Raw genomic sequence first — 19,720 nt, forward strand, 5'->3', positions numbered from 1 at the left:
AGGTAAGTATTCTATATAAGGGGCCCCGGCCAGGTCAATATATAATATGTTCTTATATATTAAAGATATATTGAATATTCTTATATATTTTCAGACTGACCTGGCCAGGGCCCCTTACATAGAATACTTCTCTTCAGGTATTTAAATATATAGGATATATACAAGAGCATCATCCTGATACACCAAGGTTCTGGGTTCCATCTCTGGTCAGGGCACATATAAGAACCAATCAATGAATGCATGACTAAGTGGAAAAATAAACTGATGTTTCTCTCCCTCTCTTCCCCTTCCTCTTTCTCTCTAAAATCAATAAATTAAAAAAATATATTCTATATAAAAATATTTGAAATTGAATATGAAATAGAAGGAAATGTTTTCAGATACCAAAAGAACTTAAGTACCATAGTCAATTTATTCCGTGTCTGAGGTGAAACCAGTAGTATCTGTTCTCAAGAAAATCTGGACAAAATCATGAGACCAGTAATTTCCTTGATGCAAATAGGGGTTAGTTTTTTTGTTTGTTTTTGTTTTGTAAGTGTTTTTTTCCCCCTTCTAAAGGGAACCCTTAAGCCTTATCCTTTGGTGAAATTTTTAATAATAGCCCTTGGAATCTGTGGTCATTTAAATTTCCTTTTAATTGAACAGCTAATTCTACTGGCATGTCTCTAACTCCATCTACTCTTTATACTTGTCAAAAGTAGTTACCTTCTGCCCTGGCTGGTGTAGCTCAGTTGGTTGAACATCGCCCTGTGCACAGAAAGGTTGCTGGTTTGATTTTCAGTCAGGGCACATGCCGGGTTTCAGACTCAATCCCTAGTAGGGGGAGTGCAGGAGGCAGGCAATCTATGTTTTACTCTCACTTTCAGTGTTTCTCTCTCTCCCTCTCCTTCTCCCTCCCTCTGTCTCTATAAATCAATTTAAAACTATTTTTTAAAGTAAAAAAATTAAAAAATAGTCATCTTCTGGACAAATTATAAATTACTCCATTGCTTTTCACCAGCTGCCAGCCTTTGCCTCAGATGTACTCTGAGATGTGAGTGGTTGGTCCTAGTTTTTCTATAAAAGTTTTTAAAACGTACTTTAGGCTCCTGCAGATCAAAGCTGCTTTGTAAGTGTGAGATATTATCATTTTTATTATTTTAATCTCTTGCAAATTGACTTGAGGGGGGAAGGTAATATGTGCTGATTTTAGAGGCTTAAATGGTTAAATTAATGGCTTAATAACTTATGATTTAATCTTTAAATTGTTGAAGTCTTTCAAGACAGAGTTTTAAATGAGTAGAAGTCTAAGGAATATGAAAATAAGTGTCTATACAAGCTTATTCAACATTGTTTCAATTCATGATTCACTGTCTGGATCATCATGCACCCTTAAAGTTACAAAAACATTTTCTGTTTCATCAGTATAATAAATACATATTAAACTTTTTGGTTTTCTTTGGGGAAAAGATTTTATTCCCTGAAACTAAAGAACAGAACAGCGAAAGAATGAAGCATAGGTGTCTTAGAACTATATTGGAAATATTGCAGAATCTTTCTCTGCAAATAATTTTCACATTGTTCCCTAATGATAGGTTGACAAAAGCCTGAGGGCTCAAACCAGTCTAAAGGTGCTAAGTTTTTCAGGTTGCTTCTAAAAATGAAATATAAATGCCATTCTTAAGTAGTTCTAATCTACCTCCCACCATTGTTGTCTTCCCTCCATTTGTAGTGTGAGGATGGGAAGATTTTTAAATTTTTTTTTTAAAGCACAAATAATTTATAATGTTTTTATCATTCTGTAGAGGACCATTCTTTCTTTATAAGTGCCCCCCCCCAACACACCCACACCCCCACACCACCCCCAAATTAGGAGAAAATAAAAATGAGTTCATGTTTGTCCTTCAGTTTTCTTCTCTGCTCAGACACACTTACACACACACACATTATGCATTGAGGACCACACTGGATATACTGTTTTAAACTGTCTTGTTTCACTTAATATATTATGAACTTTTGTGTGTTGTCGTTTTTTCTTATCTGGGTTTTGTTTTTAATTTTTATTTATTTTTTAGTTTTTTTCTCCATCTGCCCCTCCATTGTGAACTTTTTTCGATGTCATAGAAATTATCTCACTATTATATTAAATTAATAGCTATACAATACGCATTTAAGCATTCCCTTTTTATTGAATATTTGTTTGTTTCCAGTTTTCCCCCCCAATTACAAATGATATTCTATGGAACTACCAAACTAGGGAAATTACTGTCACTATTTTCTTATTAGATTTTTCTTAGAGTAGCATTATATTTTACTGGCTAAGAACTTGGATTTCAAATAGATATGATTTTGAATCCCAGCTCCACCACATTTCTTGACTATAAGCCTCTGTTTTCTCATTGGTAAAATTAAGATAATAGTAATAGCTGCCTTATGGTTTATTATGAGAATTAAATGAAATGGTAATCTATGTAAAGTATCACACAATGCCTTGTGATACAATATGTACTTGATAAAGTGCGGTGGTTATTTTTACTTACCATTATTATTGTACATACACTTTAGGTTATTTCCTTAGAATAAATTCTCAGAATCAGGATTGCTAAGGTAAAAATATGAATAATTTAAATATTTTTAATAATACTGCTACCAAAACTCTTAAGCCAAAATAATAATGAGTTATTGGATCGTACCTCTTTAGAAAGTTGAACCAATTTATGCTAGCACCCCATCATTTTAGTGTCAGTTTCCTGGGACACTCAAACACACTTAATGTTATGAAAAATATTTTTTCCAATTTCATAAGTAAAAGATTGGCATTTAAGTATTTTTTCAGCCATGTTTTCATGACTAAATGCTCAGTTTTAAAGATTTTTCAAAATGTTTTGCAACAGTAATAGTTTGTGAAACATTAATTTTTGTTAAAGAAGGATGGTCGGAATAATTAATTCATAGAAGATCTCTCTGTATACCATAAACTAAGAGATAAGGCCATTAGACTTGTTTTAATGAGCAGTACGATTTCATTGTAATTAACTATTGCTTTTTGTTCACATATGATGGTATTATAATCTATGAAAGTAGTTTATTCTCAATTATTTTAACATTTACCTTACACTGCTCTTAATTTGCTTAATGAGTTCTTTCTCCAGAGGTCAACTTCTCACCACTGCCAGTATGTATGAGATATTATCCTCAGTCTGGGGGTACCTTATGTTCCCTTCACATATCTGAAGTATTTGCAGATCTTTCCTTCGTTTATGTTTGTTTTCCCAACTTCATTCTATTTTAAAATTTTTATTCCAGTATCCATTTTTGCATCTATACTTTTTTAGAAATTGGTTGTAGTAGTCCTATTAGTGTCATTAAATGAACACAAGGATAAAGCAATAAATTTTTATTTTAACTCACTACCTAATCTTGATGCCTTTCGAGTTTACAAAAAAAAACACACAAAAAAACCCCAATCTGATGTGACTAAATTATTTAAATAAAATTAAGTAATATGAGTGATTTATAAAACTATCCCATTAATAACATATTTTTGCTTTTAAAGGATTGAAAATTAATGGAAGACATTTTCCTTTCCACTAGCTTTGCATGAAAGAAATAATCTTCTTTGAATATCCTCCTTCTGTAAATCCCACTGCAAATTGTAGTCTTCACAGAACAGAATCATGGTGCCTAATCCTCCCTTTTTCGGGGTTTAGTCCATACAAAGAGCAGAGCTGGAAATTGGATCTTTTGACAGCAGTTACTAAGCAACAGAATTTGGATGTTTTTGGTTAACATCCTAATATATCATGTAACTGGTTTGATGAAGTTTGTGCATGTATTCACTGAGAGAAGGGGACACTTCGAAAGTGATTACAGGTCCCTGCATGGCTGGGGGGTGGGGAGGGGTAACAGGTGCTTGTTGTTGTTTTGCTTAATATATGTTGTCTTTTGGTGTTTGTATCTGTTTGGCACACAAAAGAAGATGGAACAGACCATTAGTAGAACTTTCAGACTTTGTGGCTTTTTATATTATTAAAGACTACCTCACTCTGTGGCTCATGTTATGTGAAAATGTAAGAATTTTTCCTGAAAAGCAGGGAGAACAAATAAAGGATTTTAAGGTCATTCCAGGAATCTTTAGTGCTTTGCCAAAAGTTTAGGTCCACTTCCTGAGGCGGTTTCATTAGAAGACAGCTAATGTTTGCTTGGTTTACTCCCAAGTTATTTTTAGAAACTAGAGATTATTACTGATAGCACTGATTTGAATTTGCTCATTTACGTTTTTATATGCTACCAAATATGATTAGCGTGTGCTTTCAGCTAATTGTTGACAGATTTACTGCATTAGGGATTTTCTAAGTCATCAGATTCCTATTAACTAGGTACTTCCCGCCAACCACTTCAGAAATAAGATGAACTCTTTCAGCCCCCAAAGGAGTAGAGAATTTGGCTTCACTTGCCTCAGAGCACTAAAGAGGTTATAGAAAATAGAGGACAGAGTCTACTTAGAACACGCTAGCTATGGTTGTGATTCTGAAAGGCTGAGATTAACATGGAATTAATACTGGTGTGTTCCCATCTGTATTCATGTGGACTCCAGGGTCTGCAACTGCTGCCATTGTGGCTCCCAGCTGGTGGGAAGATTCCAGGAGTGGGCTGTGTGCCTTGAGAGCTTGCAGTGTCCTTGAGGACCATATTCAGACCTGCCCCTCACCCTTGTTCATCAGGAGCTCTGCACCTCCTTTTCCTCAGTGCTTAAGAGTGCAGCCAGCCTGCTCTTGCCTCAAGCCCAGGCTCCCCACATTCTAGGTTGTCTCTTATGTCCACTGCCTACCTTTGCACATGAGAGAGGTGGTAGCAGAGAGTTTAATGACAATCTCGTTATGTCCACATTGAGAAATAGACTAATTGTTTTCTAGAGACATACTTCATCTTCTAGAATAGTCCTCATTATTTCCTGTTGACTGATACCACTCTTTCTTTCTTTCTTTCTTTCTTTCTTTCTTTCTTTCTTTCTTTCTTTCTTTCTCTCTCTCTCTCTCTCTCTCTCTCTCTCTCTCTCTCTCTCTCTCTCTCTCTCTCTCTCTCTCTTGATTTTAGAGAGAGAGAGAGATAAATTTATTGTTCCACTTCTTATGCATTCATTGGTTGCTTCTTGTATCTGCCCTGATCCAGAATTGAACTCCAAATCTTGGCATATCAGGATGATGCTTTACACTTTCTTCAATTCTTTCCTTTTTTTTCCCCTCTTTAGCTTTTTCTTTCAGACTTCTCACTCAACTTTAAGACTATGTAAATATGTATGTATATTTATATCTACATACTGATAATTTTACTTGCTCTACAGGAAACTCCCTGATAAAACTAGGATGATCAGACACTACAGTTTGCTTTGAGCAATCCTGGTTTTTACCTGTTGTTCCAGTGTGATTATTAACATCTCTCCCCTTTCAAGTGTCCTGGTTTGCATGATAACTTATGTGATCCCCTAGTGATAACCTCTCCAGCAAGAAAAGGCTTGAGTATCATACTTTCATCTTACTAAATGAGAGGATAAGAATTTAAATTATTTTTTTAAAGAGTCTGTAAGAGACAACCATTACCCTCAGCTTCAGCCCACCGGGCTAACTGTTGGGTTGGCATCATTTGATCTGAAGCAAGCACTGTAAATCTGCTGTATGCTGGTACTGAAGAGAAGTTTGGCACTTCCAGTTGTAATATTCTAGCCAGGCAGTTTGTACTGCTTTACCTTTTTTGCATCTTTTCTTCTAGTATTTCTCCTCCCTTTTTGATTTGTCTACATAAAATTGCAGTAGAATGTCCCAGCTTAGTATGTAAATGTCTCACTTATATTTTAGTCTGGCAGCTCATCCCAGACATTTGCCAGTTGAATCTGAGTATCTTCTTAGTGAAGGCTCTGCTTGGACCTGGACCAGGAAGCTGAGAATGGAAGCAGCTGGGGAAATTAGGCAGAAAACATGAATCCAGAGGAAGAGTGACTAGATAAGGAAAACAGTATGTATGAAGGGAATGGGGTGTGTGTATTTAAATTAGAGCGGAGTTGCTACCTGAAGGAGTTTCAGTTGACTGGTCAAATGAAACTGGTCAAGTTACAACTGGAATTGCACTGCCTTTGTCATGGTTAGTATGTTAAGAGTCACCTGTGAGTGCTCCTCTCCCGGTGATACTAATTAGTGCATTAAGAGCTGTCTGTAAGCCGAAACCGGTTTGGCTCAGTGGATAGAGCGTCGGTCTGCGGACTGAAGGGTCCCAGGTTCGATTCCAGTCAGGGGCATGTACATTGGTTGTATATTAAAAAAAAAAGAAGAAGAAGAAGTTTAAGTTTAAAAAATTTGGCTCTCAAAAAGAAATTTCAATCGTTGTACTGTTGATATTTGGCTAATGAGTTTGCCGACCACTTGGTATAGGGAATGGTGCAAAGTAAAGCAACAGAATATTCTTTCAAGCATGCTTTCTTTTATTCATGCATGCAGCAAACATGGATTAAGTACCAGTGAAGTATCAGACCTTGGAGACATAATATTTGGGAAGACAATATGTAGTGTGCTGGGGAGGATCTTTCAATCTATATTGTCAACATGAGTTGTTTTTTGCTTTTTTTTTTAGTTTTGCCTTTTTGTTTGTTTGTTTGATTGTTTGTGTTTAATCTTTGAGGGTGACTTTTGAGCATAGAAAAGACCATCTGTAGCCCTGGCCACTATGGCTTAGTTGGTTGGATAGTAGCCTGTATACCAAAAGTTAGCAAGTTTGATGCCTAGTCAGAGCACATATTCAGGTTTTGGATTTGATCCCTACCCCAGTTGTGGCACATATTCCCATCAATTACCTGCAGAAAAGATCATCTGTAGCTAATTTGTGGTCTAAAAAATTAAAATATAACATATCAAAATTACATCATGTAAGAGTTTTTAACACAAAAGTAAGCAAACTTTTAAAAAGTCTATTTACATCTCCTATTTGTAAGTTTAGAAAAAATTAGCATTTACTTAAAAGGGGACTTTTGGCCGAAACCGGTTTGGCTCAGCGGTAGAGCGTCAGTCTGTGGACTGAAAGGTCCCAGGTTCGATTCCGGTCAAGGGCATGTACCTTGGTTGCGGACACATCCCCGGTAGGGGGTGTGCAAGAGGCAGCTGGTCGATGTTTCTCTCTTATCAACGTTTCTAGCTCTCTATTGCTCTCCCTTCCTCTCTGTAAAAAATCAATAAAATATATTTTTTTAAAAAGGGGGACTTTTGCAATTTAATTAAATTTCTTTAAATATCTTAAACTATATTTCCACATTTAAAATATTTTCTTTTCTCTTTGAAGTACTTTAGCTGTTTGTCTAATAAAAATATTCTAAATTTCAAAGTAAGTATATAATTACATTTATTTAATAATAAATTAAATTAAAACATAAGTATGGTTAATCTTAGATTATCTTTACCATTTACAAGGCTATTAAAGTTATCTTTTTGCCTTCCAACATAAAATTAATTATTCAATTGCATATTTCAAATTGAACTAGCAATGCTAATCTAGTTATGGTAAATTCTAATCTAATATGGTAAATTCTCTTAATTATTGCAAATATTTTAAAGACTAAGTATACACAAGTTGTCTTCAAACTTAGAATGAAAAATACTAATTTTGTTGGTTTGATTTACTTTATTTCTGTACCTAACTCTTTTATTTTTTTTATTTTTTTATTTTTTTATTGATTTTGTACAGAGAGGAAGGGAGAGAGATAGAGAGTTAGAAACATCGATGAGAGAGAGTCATCGATCAGCTGCCTCTTGCACACCCCCTACTGGGGATATGCCCGCAACCAAGGTACATGCCCTTGACCGGAATCGAACCGGGGACCTTTCAGTCCCAAAGCCGACGCTCTATCCATTGAGCCAAACCGGTTTCGGCTATTTCTGTACCTAACTCTTAATTTTATATAGTTAAAAGATAGCTGCTAAGGAATATTATGTCATCCCAAGCAAGATGGAAAGGAGAGTTATATCTTGGTCACTTAGGTTACTTATCAACCAGAGAGTTTGGGCTGGCATGCAGGAATTAATTACAGATGACACAAATTGGATGCCCTGAGCCCCAGTTATATTTGCTGGAAAGGAGCCCCCAACGTTTATAAAAGGGATGGTCTCAAAGCCTTGGGTGCTTATATTTAATTTTTACATAAATGAATTCTCTTACCTGGCTTGTAATTGCTACGTCCTTATCAGGGTATAGCTTATTTACTGCTTGGTTTAGTGTCCATTTCTTTGGCTATTATAAGACAATGTACTATTATCTTTTGTCAGAGTCTAAAGTTAGAACCAGATCTATCTAGTACTTTATACCCAACTTTCATTCTTTTGTAAACACTGACCATTATGGTCTGATTTGAGTCTACAAGCTTCTGTTCTTTCAGTGTTATTCCTGCTTAACAGGGTCACAGTTCTTGTCCTAACTGGTTTGGCTCAGTGGATAGAGTGTTGGCCTGTGGACTGAAGGGTCCTGGGTTCGATTCCGGTCAGGGGCATGTATCTTGGTTGCAGGCACATCCCCAGTAGGGGGTGTGCAGGAGGCAGCTGATCAATGTTTCTAACTCTATCTCTCTCACTCTCTCTCTGTAAAAAAAAAAAAAAAAAAAAAAAAAATTTATTTAAAAATAAAAAAATTTAAATAAAAGGGTCACAGTTCTTACAGATAATAAAATGGCATCCAGTTTTATTCTGCATATCCCTTGTGGCTTCATCTGGCTTTTGAGTCACAACACTGAAGTCATATTCCTGACATAGATAGGAGAGACCTTTGTGATAAACTTACCAGGATTTGTCTGTTCTCAGCATCCCAGGTAGGACATAGCCATGGTCTAGTATCATTTTGGGCAAGTCATTTAACTGCTTTGGGTCCTAATTTTTTTCATTCTTAAAATGCAAGAACTTTTTTAGTTCTAAAATCCTATTATCTTTTAAATTCTAATTTAATGTAGTCTGAAATATTGGTGTTTAACTGTGATTTGTTTAGGTATTGCTCAAGAATTAACAACATTTAATCTTTTTAGAAATTTTTATAATTATGGAGAGCAGTGAGATAATAAATGGTTTTGCTTCCTTTCAGATCTTCGATGATGCATACAAATCCCAGCTCAGTTGTGTAGTTGTGGATGATATTGAGAGACTGCTTGGTGAGTCATTACATTTGCTATTGTACTATCTTTGCCATATTATAGCCAATGTCTCACAGCTTATAAGAGGAAAAATAACAGGTATTTATAAATTATAAGGCAATAGGAATACCTTTCTTTGTCCTATAAGGAAATATAACATTATCTCTTCTCTCTTTAGTTAATGATGGTATTCATGTTAAGTATGCCTGTGACTATAACTCCATTATAAGTTGTTTTCTTATAAGACTCCTGCCCTATAATATTTTCTATCTTCTACAGAGTTCCCTGCCCATAATAAGTGATTAGTAATTTTTGTTGAAGGATGTATTTAGTGCCTGTAGCTCAGAGGTTTCACTTATGAACTTGACAGAGCTAATGAAAGAAAGTAGGGTTTACGACTAGAGTGGCAAGCTTTCTGTTACCTCAGTTTCTGCTCTTATAAAAGAGATATAAAAGGGATATAAAAAAACTGTATCCCTTCCTTCCTTATCCCATGGAGTAATTGTGAAGACAAAATTTATATAATAATGTTGAAAACATTCTGAAAGTTAAAAGTGATCTGTGGTAATTTTAAAAAATATTTATTAAACATTTATACGCATTCTTACAGAATACTGAGATGAATAAGTCCCTGCACTCAACTCAAAGCATGTAATCTACAAATAAATTCCAGAAAAGTATTATTCTTACATTTTATTTCATTGCATAAATTAGATAATTCTGGAATAAACTTATTATAATAGTGGCTCAGGTTGTTGTAATAAACAGTTGAAATTGAACCCACCTAGTGGCTTAATAAACCTCTGAAAATACTATCTAACATATGCCTGAATAATTCCTTCTTCCTTAAGCTATCCACACTGGTGTAGAAATGATTTCAAGTTACCTATGCTGACTACATTTTTCCCATGATTTTCACACTTGCCTTAAGTCCTCTGTTATTTATTTTTCTGTTTCCTATGGCAATATTTGTTAAAAAACAAAGCAGGTATAAATGTGAGGTCTTTTTAAATTGATAGTTTTATCTAATGACCTGGGTTTTTGGTCTGCTACTTTTAATACATTTTAGCCCAGTTTATAGGATTATTTCTTTAAAAGCTTTTAGGCACATACTCATAGCTCTGTGTAAATTCCTTTATCTAAACACAATTGAAATGTGTGGTCATAGCAACACTACTATGTCAGGAATGTGTGCCCTCTGAGTATATTTTCACTTGTATGAAGTTATTATCTGTACTTGTTTGTTCATTTATTCATCAAACATTTGCTGAGCCCTTACTGTGCCATAATTAGGTCTCAGAAAAATAAGATGCTGTCTGTCGTTATAACATATATTGGCAAAAATTAATGCAAAGTAGAATGTGCCATTGTTCTGGATAATCAGAGAAGGGAAGGAACACTTTTGACTTCAGAGGGCTGATGCCTGAAGGTAGCTCAAAAGCACAGGGCATGGGTGCAGGTACAATAGATAGAGCAAGCTAAGGAGCTGGCATTGGTGCAAAATCTTGAAGGAGTAGTAGAAATTTAACAATTAAAAATTTATTTTAGCAAGTTCTTTGTTCTTCACCATCTGAGGACCAATCTTAGTGGCGCTAACATCTTTTTAGTTATATTGAAGTACCTTTCATACATTATTATTCCGTACCATTGCCCCTCTACCCATTTTCTAGTATGGTGTTTTGTTGCCTGTGTACTTAACTATATTGCCATAGTTTGCAGTAATTTCTTGGAAATGCTTAGTAAATACATTTGCGGGATTTTTCTCCCTTAAATAAACCTGTCTCTGAAAATATTACATGAACTCAAAATGTATATTTAGAAGCTTTTTAAAAAATTTACAGGAAATAGTTGTTATATAATATTTTATGCATTCAAATTATTCCAATATTTGTTTCTTAATATCATTAGTTGCATGACTGCTTCTAAAACTGTGTTTGCTCTTGATGTAGAAAAATATGAATGTTTGGAATATGTGCATATGTGCATCAAATCCCTAAGCATATAATATTTCTCTTTCAGATTATGTCCCTATTGGCCCTCGATTTTCTAATCTGGTATTACAGGCTCTTCTTGTATTACTGAAAAAGGCTCCTCCTCAGGTAAAAATAATATAAGGAACATCTTCACAGAGTTTTTCCAGTAAATTGAATATAATGGTACACTCTTTCTAAATAAGCAGGTTATAATAAATGCATAAAATTCTTTTGAGAAATTTTGAAAGGTCATCTGGTTTAGCCTTCTGCCTTAAGATAAATGATTTTCTTAACAATCAGAGAAGTTTTTCATTCCTTTTCTAAAGGTTTCAAAATTTTCGTTTCTGTTAGCGTTCTGTTTTGTTTTTTAAGTTCCCCATCATATAACACATAATGTGGAAGGGATTAAATACACGTTCTCATCTGTTTCCTTTATCATTTCATAGATTTTCCTGAGAATTTTTATTTGGGGAAATGTATTTTTTAAGGGCAGTTTTCTTTTTTTTTCTTTTTTCTTTTTTATAGATGAATTTGAGTTGTTTTTTTTGTGGCATGTGGCATATTTAAAGAGTGAGTTTATAGCCAGGATCTTGGTTCATGTGGTTACATTTTTACTGATGTGGCTATTGGAGACTAGTGATTTTGATAGTTTAACCCATTTAAAACTAACCTATGAGGGCTCGTTAAATATGTTAATTATGTAGAAGCTGCCAGAGCATGTTTGGCTATGACACGAATTCTCTTGATTGATTCTGTGTGCTGCAACCTCGAAGAAATACCAATCAAAGGCAGATACAAAGGGACTAACTTGAAAAATATCTTAATGTCTGTATGGGATCTCATATTTGAAATTAGAGACATAGACTATATGGGAAATATTTAATATTAAGCTGGTAAATCTAATTTAAATTGTGTGTGTGTGTGTGTGTGTGTGTGTGTGTATGTGTGTGTGTTGTATAGGTATGTTACTACTAGAGGAAAGGACTTGTCTTGATTTTTTTATTGTTTTTTTTTTTAATTTCTAGAATAGTAAAAATAAACATAACCTACAACAATTTTGAAATTTTATTACATATTTGCATTGTGAAAGGATTTTTTAATCTCTTTCCATAAACTATTATTCCCAGTAATTAGAGTTTTACTTAGACTTAGGCTGAAGTTAGAGAAGTAAGAATATTTTTTCCTTCTCTGATTTCTTCAGTAAATATATAAATATATTCAAAGTTGCTAGAATGAAAAGAAATAACCTCAGTATATAAATACATCATATATCAAAAAATCCTTTTTATGAAATCAGCATTTTAAAAATTATGAGATTGGGAGAATTTTCCCAGGCATTTAAATTTATTTCTTGTAATATTTAATTTTTTATCTAAAATGAATGTATGGTAAAAATCATTTGGGAGCGAGAAGAAGAATTTTTCAATGGTATTTTTCAAACCGCCCATTCTTTGCATTGTTAAATACTATAAACCTAGTTGAGAATTAGCTAATCCAAAACGGATACTAATAAAAATAAACAGGACATACTAACAAATGACCTGCAACTTTTTTTTTAATCCTCACCCAAAGACATGCTTAGAGGGAGGAAGGGGGAGAGAGAGAAAGGGAGAGGGGAAGTGGGAGAAAAGAGGAGAGAGCGAGAGCGAGAGCGAGAGCGAGAGCGAGAGAGAGAGAGAGAGAGAGAGAGAGAGAGGAGAAAGAGAACCATTGACTGGTTACCTTCCATACATACTGCAACTGGGGATCGAACCCACAACCCAAGAATGTGCCCTAATCAGGAATCGAACTAGCATCTTTTCCATGCACAGGATGATGTTCAACCAACTGAGCCACTCTGGCTGGGCACCTGCAACATTTTAAACACTCAGGAATAACTGCTTCTATTTTGTAAAAATAATTGTAAGTTTTGTGATGAAAAAAACATTATCTTATACTCTTAAAAAAAAATTTTTTTTTAGTGTACCCTCATATTGGTGGGATTATTTTACTGTTGCAATAGTTTATATTTAGCAAGGCATGATTTAAGTTAAAAGATTAAAAAATAAGTAAGGTTCATGCCGAAACCGGTTTGGCTCAGTGGGTAGAGCATCTGCCTGTGGACTGAAAGGTCCCGGGTTCGATTCTGGTCAAGGGCATGTACCTTGGTTGCATGTACCCAGTTAGGGGGGTGCTGGAGGAAGCTGGTCGATGTCTCTCTCTCATCAATGTTTCTGGCTCTCGATCCCTCTCCCTTCCGCTCTGAAAGAAATCAATAAAATATATTTTAAAAATAAAAATAAAAAATAAGTAAGGTTCAAATGTCCAATAAGTACATGCAAAGATATTCAGCATCATTAGCCATCAGGAAAATGCAAATAAGTCAGGTAATAACAAGTGCATATAGAAGAATTTGAAACCTGTACACTGCTGGTGGGAATATAAAATCATGTGGCCTTTGGAAACTGTCTAGCAGTTCCTCAGGAGGTTAAACATAGTTACCATATGACCCAGCAATTCTACTTCTAAGTGTATACTCCAAAGAAATGAAAATATATGCCTACCCAAAGCTTGTACAAAATATTCATAGCAGCATTATTCATAACAGCCAAAAAGTGGAAACAACCCAAATGTTCACCGAACAATAAAATGTGGTACATACAATGGACTGTTATTCATCAATACAGAGAAATGAGTCCTGATACATGTCACAACAGGGCTGAGCCTTGAAAACATTATGCTAAGTCTAAGAAGCCAGTCACAAAAGACCGCATATTGTATTATTCTATTTATATGAAATGTCCAGAATTGGCAAATCCATAGGGGAAGAAAGGAGATTTGTGAGTGGTTTTTTCTAGGCCTGGGAGGGGTGGATAGGGAGAATGCGAAGTGACTGCTAATTGGTATAGGCTTTCTTTTTATGTGATGAAAATGTTCTAAAATTGATTGTGGTGATGATTTCACATATCTCTGGGTATACTAGAAACCATTGAATTGTACACTTTAAATCAGTAAATTGTGTTTTATGTAAAATATATCTCAATAAAATGTCACCGAAAAAAGAAAGTGGTTTCAGAAACCACTTAAGTGATGAAAGGAGGATTACATAAAGAGCTAGAAGTAAGGAGTGAGCACCCAGCACACCCGGGCCATCTTGGAGAAATCCTAGAAACAGGGACTGGATCATTAAAAAGGGATATGGAATGTATTTCTCTTAGGAATGAAAAGGGCATAGGAATACATAGAAATAAAAGATAGATCTGGTCGCATTAGTGATTGGAAATGCAGGGAATCTTATTTAAGAGAATACCAGCCTGTCATTAATCAGAATTCGGTGGCTCAGACCTGGACTGCTAGATGACCCTCCTGTATAAGTGAATCAGTGGCAGAAGAAATTAATGTTTGAAATATTTCTTATTGGCGCATATTTAACAAAATGAAAATGTGCTTTCTCTGTACCACCTTGCTTTTTAAAATGAGTTTGTATTCTCTCAGGAAAATAGAAAATTTTCAAGCTGATCCAATTTCAAGAATATTTGTCATTCTAGAGTAGAAGCATTTAGCTTTTTTATGTTTTTTAGTTAAATATTAAAGTATATAAATTTGAATTTTGTAGAAATGCATAGACTGGTAGAAAGCTATTATTTTAATACTGTCAAGAAAACAGAAAGGTTGTGAGCATTTTTCTATTAAAAAAAACAACTGTATATGTATACAATAGTATAATCATATCAGCCACAGAATCCCTAACTTTGCATTTGCTATAATTCCTGCTTTCACACAGAAAGATTGTGTGCATGTTTGCACATGCTCAAATAAAAGAATCCCTTCAGGGGCACTATGTTGTTATGTTTCAAGATATTCTCTTTTCTACTTCTCCCCCTCCCCCATTCCCCTGCCTCCTTGTAAATTGGCTTATTAAAACTGATTCACAAGCCTTTCTTTTTTCCCTTTGTGATTGCTTTGGTCTTGGATTTTCAGTGTAGGACTAAAAATTCAAGTCAGATTTCAGTTACCAGGATAATTTTCTTTTAAAATTTTTCTAAGTAAATGCATAGATTTTTAATGATCTGGTATTCAGTGGATGTGCTTTAAATTTAGCTGGAGAGTTAATTTCATGATTGATTTATTAGCCCTTTGAAAGTATAAAAAGTGGTATCCATAGTTCATGAAGACTGAAAAACATCATCACATTTTGTTTAGCATCTTTTTAAAACCAATTAAAAGCTTTTCTAAAATGGATTGAACAGGAGAAAATAAAACATGTTCCCTAGGTCTTTATTTCTATCAAGTTTCCCTGTGTTCTGCAGGAGAAGAGATCGAGGGGGGATAGAAAAATTGAAAAGGGCTGTCCCAGCAGGGAGCCACGCCAGAGAAAAGGGCTGCTCTGAGAACTCAGCAGCAGCAGCTAAGAAAGCTCCCAGCCTGCTTCATCTACATGCAGAGTCACACAAGGCATGGGGGTGCTCACCGTCACCACAGAGGTTTCACATGTGCTTCCCTGCTGATTCCTGTGAAAAGCTAACAATTGGCTTGGAGGGTAAAAGACCACTGCAGTTCACCCTCCCTGAGCTGGACGTACAATTTGTCCAGTGTTAGGAAATGTCCGGCTTAACAGTGAGAGGCTTGAAGACACCCCTCCTCCATGGAGAGTCCTAAAGCCAGCTCTTTTACTCCATGACATTGGGGCTCTTTTCAAGTTTCACAGATTTATGGAAGTTGAGGGGAATGTGCTTTTCACAATCAGGAGGATGAAAGCTTTAGTCTTAATGTCAAGGAAGCTGCAGGCGTGAAGCGGGAAGGCCAGGTAAACCCTCCCGCAACCTGCAGCCCCAGCGACATTATTGTTTTCCTCACAGATTGCTTCTGGTGCCTTCTTTTTTGAGTGTGGGTGGGAGAGAGACAGAACAAAGTGCCTGAAAAGGAACTCCTCAGGCTGTAAAGTGATATGATTTCCCAGTTTCCTCAACAAGTCTGAGAGTAGGTAAGCCCATTGACTTGACTGCTTTAACACTAGGTTTACTTGACACTTGCAGAAATCAAGTTGGAAGACCACCATATATACCAGAATAGCCTTGTGATTTATAGAGAGCCACTCCTTGTTCTGTTCAGTGCTTTCCTACCTTTTTCAGATCACAGCGTACAGAAAATGATAACCTTTGATAGTGTGCCTGGGTAAAGGTATGAGGCCACTCACTGGCCAGAGATGCAGCTACTCCAGCCTTCCCAACTGCAGATGAGAATTGATAGCGTAGTCCAGTGGTAGGCAAACTGCGGCTCGCGAGCCACATGTAGCTCGTGAGCTGCGGTTTGCTGCTCTGTTGACTAATGAGTTTGCTGACCACTGTCTTAGTCCATCTGTAACTCATAGGCATACCAGTTGGATAACTCTTAGGAAAATGTAAACTTTTACAAAAAAAGATCACTCTAAATTCGTAGCACTATTATTGAAGAACTCGGACCTAACAGAATTTTAGCTAAAGTTGTTCTTTAAAAAAATAATTTCCTTGCTGCTCTGGCACCTAGGAATATTACTTAATAAGAAAGAAGTAAAGTTTAGAGCTAGGACCGGCATAATGTGTGAACCAAAAGAAACTGCTAGTAAACCCTAGTGGGAACTCGGGCAAACGTACTTGTTTCTCCATGGCTTTCATTTAACATGACTGGTCTGTAGACAGGATTGCTTTTTATGTAACCCTTATGACATCTTCGTACCCTCTTACTTCAGAGATGTTATTAGGAAGTCTTGGTAATATTAAGCAACTCTTCAAGCTTAGGGTTGCTTTAGCAAAATGGAAGAGACTCCAAATTGTGCAGGCCTAAACATGAGTATCTCCCCATCTATCTGTTCAAAATTAACTCTGGCTAATGACTACAATATGACTCAAGAAGATATATAACCACTTTAGGAAAGAGGTTTAGTTATTTTGCCAGACACATTAATTGCAATCACTGATGTAGTGGTGACTTTTACATTGGACTTCTTTATTGGGGGGGAAAAAAGAAGAAGAAGAAAAAAACATGGAGGATGCTTGACAATTTAGTGGCCTGATTTTTCCATTTACTAAGTAAATGGCATGACATGGCTGCTATATTTTATATACTAGTAATTCTTAATAAATTACTTTGCTTAGTAGTAGATTGTCTTACAAAGTTCTCTATAAATTGAACTTATATATAATATATAGTCATGCACTGCATAACAACTTTTTGGTCTATAATGGACCACATATACCACAGTGGTCCCATCCTATCTAATAAAAGAGTGCTATGCAAATTGACCATTACTCCAACATACAAGATGGCTGCCCCTATGTGGTCAAAGATGGCTGCCCCCATGTGGACACAAAATGGCCAGCAGGGGAAGGCAGTTGGGAGGGTCCAGGCCTGCAAGGGAGGGCAGTTGTGGGCATTCAGGCCAGCAGAGGAGGACAGTTGGGAGGGACCAGGCCTGCAAGGGAGGGCAGTTGGGGGCAATCAAGCCTGCAGGAGAGGGCTGTTAGGGTGACCAGCCTGGCAGAGGAGGGAAGTTGGAGACGACCAGGCCTGCAGGAAAGGGCAGTTGGGGGGGACCCAGGCCTGCAGGGGAGAGCAGTTGGGAGGACCAGCCCTTCAGGGGAGGGCAGTTGAGGGGGCCAGATCTGAAGGGGAGGGCAGTTAAGGGTGACCAGGCCTGTAGGAGAGGACAGTTAGGGGCAATAAGGCAGGCATGGAAGCAGTTAGGCATCAATCAGACTGGCAAGGGAGTGGTTAGGGAGTGATCAGGCTGGCAGACAGAAGTGGTTGGGGGCGATCAGAAAGGCAAGCAGGCAAGCAGTTGGGAGCCAGCAGTCCTGGATTGTGAAAGGACAGTCAGAAATCCCTCAAGGGGTCCCAAATTGGAGAGGGTGCAGGCTGGGCTGAGGGATACATCCCCCATGCACGAATTTCATGCACTGGGCTTCTAGTAAGACTGTAATGGAGCTGAAAAATTCCTGTTGCCTAGTTACATTTTAGCCATCACACACTATCACAGCACATTACTTATATATTTGTAGTGATGCTGGTAGAAACATACTTACCATGCTACTATTATATATAACACATATAATTATAATTGTAGGCTTTACCACCAAGGTTTGTGTGAGTATATTCTGCGATGTTCAAGCAGTGACAAAATTGCCTAATGATACTTTTCTCAGAACATATCCCCATCGTTAAGTGACACATGACTATATATGTAGAATAAATTCAAATACATTAAAAAACAGTAAAAGAAATTTGGTGAATGTCTTTATAAAACATGGCTACAGATACTTGCCAAACAAAAACCACATTTTTAAAATAGGGTTTTGTTGGTAGAGCATATCTATAATAGTTATTCATGAATACAAGAAAATTATAAGACATACTAGAGGCCCAGTGCATGAAAATTCATGCACTGGAGTGGGGTCTCTCAGCCCGGCCTAACCTCTCTTACAGTCCGGGAGCCCTCAGGAGCAGGAGGCGACCCAGCGATCAGGGGAAAGCAACACCCCATCACACCTCTGCTGCTGCCACTGCTGGCACCACAAGCCTCTGCTGGCCCTGGTTACCTGAGCCTCAGGCAAGCCCTGGGACTCTGGAGGCAGGCGCACAGAGTGGCCAGGCCTTCCTGCTGCCCTGGCAGGGTTGAGGGGACTGGGCACCACTATCTTATGGCTGCGGGTGCCGCCATCTTTGAGGGTGGGGCAATCAATTAGCAAATTCCCTCCTTATTGGTTGAGGGTGGGCAGTCAGTTATCATATTACCTCCTCATCAGCTATGGGTGCTGCCATCTTTGCAACAGCATGAGTGTCAATTAGCATGTTCCCTCTTTATTATATAGGATATGTCAATTTTAGGTAATTCAGAATTAAATACCTAAATTTTAATCATCAGAGAAATGATTAAATGTTAATGATTCTGAGACAGAATATGCTCTCAGAATGTCTTTAGCCCGATTGCCGTACATTTATTACTATGACATGACATTAGTGTTAGAAAAGTGTTGATAATAGTATTCCATGGGGCCATGAATCTAGTTATGAGTACTAGCTCTGAAGAACTTACTCTTTATATTGGAGTTGGAGTCAGAAAACCTGAGTTTGAGTCTTAGTTCAGTAATCTTCTGGCTACTTTTGACCTTTGTGTCCATTTCTTCATCTATAACCTGGAGATAATTCTCCTGCCCCACCTACCCCATTGTGGAGTGAGATGTTATAGAGTGAAATGCTATAACACAGACATAAGGAATAAAGTTGCTGAAAAGTAAGAGTATGCCATTGTCCATAGAAAATGCTACTTATAAACAACTGGTTTAGTCTTATCTTTGAAAAAGGAATGGATGTTTGCCTTGCTTGATTTGAATATTCTCATTGCTGGGGCCCAGTGGGTGACATATAAGATTCTATTTCTTCCTCTATTATTGCTGCTTCTCCATCCCTCATTGCTGAAATTCAGAAGACAAATATTCTGACCTGGGGATTTTGGATCCCAGTTATAAAAGAAAAAATGAAGCAGAGACAAATTTCAGAGCTCATTAGAGTAAGAAGAGGGCTGGCCCTCATTGTGAGATTTCTAAGAACGCTGACCATTGCACTGTCCTTACCTCCAGGGACTGGCCCACCTACT

The 19,720-nt window shown here is 36.7% G+C and overlaps 1 protein-coding gene across 1 annotated transcript in view; it reads left to right on the top strand.

The window, feature by feature from the left end:
* The window catches only part of NSF (N-ethylmaleimide sensitive factor, vesicle fusing ATPase), a 110,707-nt gene that overhangs the window by 71,050 nt on the left and 19,937 nt on the right, over positions 1–19,720 (top strand). The window contains exons 16-17 of the mRNA XM_084861720.1: positions 9,088–9,154; positions 11,156–11,235. Of these exons, the coding sequence (XP_084717846.1) occupies positions 9,088–9,154; positions 11,156–11,235 (147 nt within the window). The remainder of the gene's footprint in view (positions 1–9,087; positions 9,155–11,155; positions 11,236–19,720) is intronic.

The sequence above is a fragment of the Pipistrellus hanaki genome (genome assembly GCF_964339955.1).
Source record: "Pipistrellus hanaki genome assembly, chromosome: 16".
Taxonomy (NCBI): domain Eukaryota; kingdom Metazoa; phylum Chordata; class Mammalia; order Chiroptera; family Vespertilionidae; genus Pipistrellus; species Pipistrellus hanaki.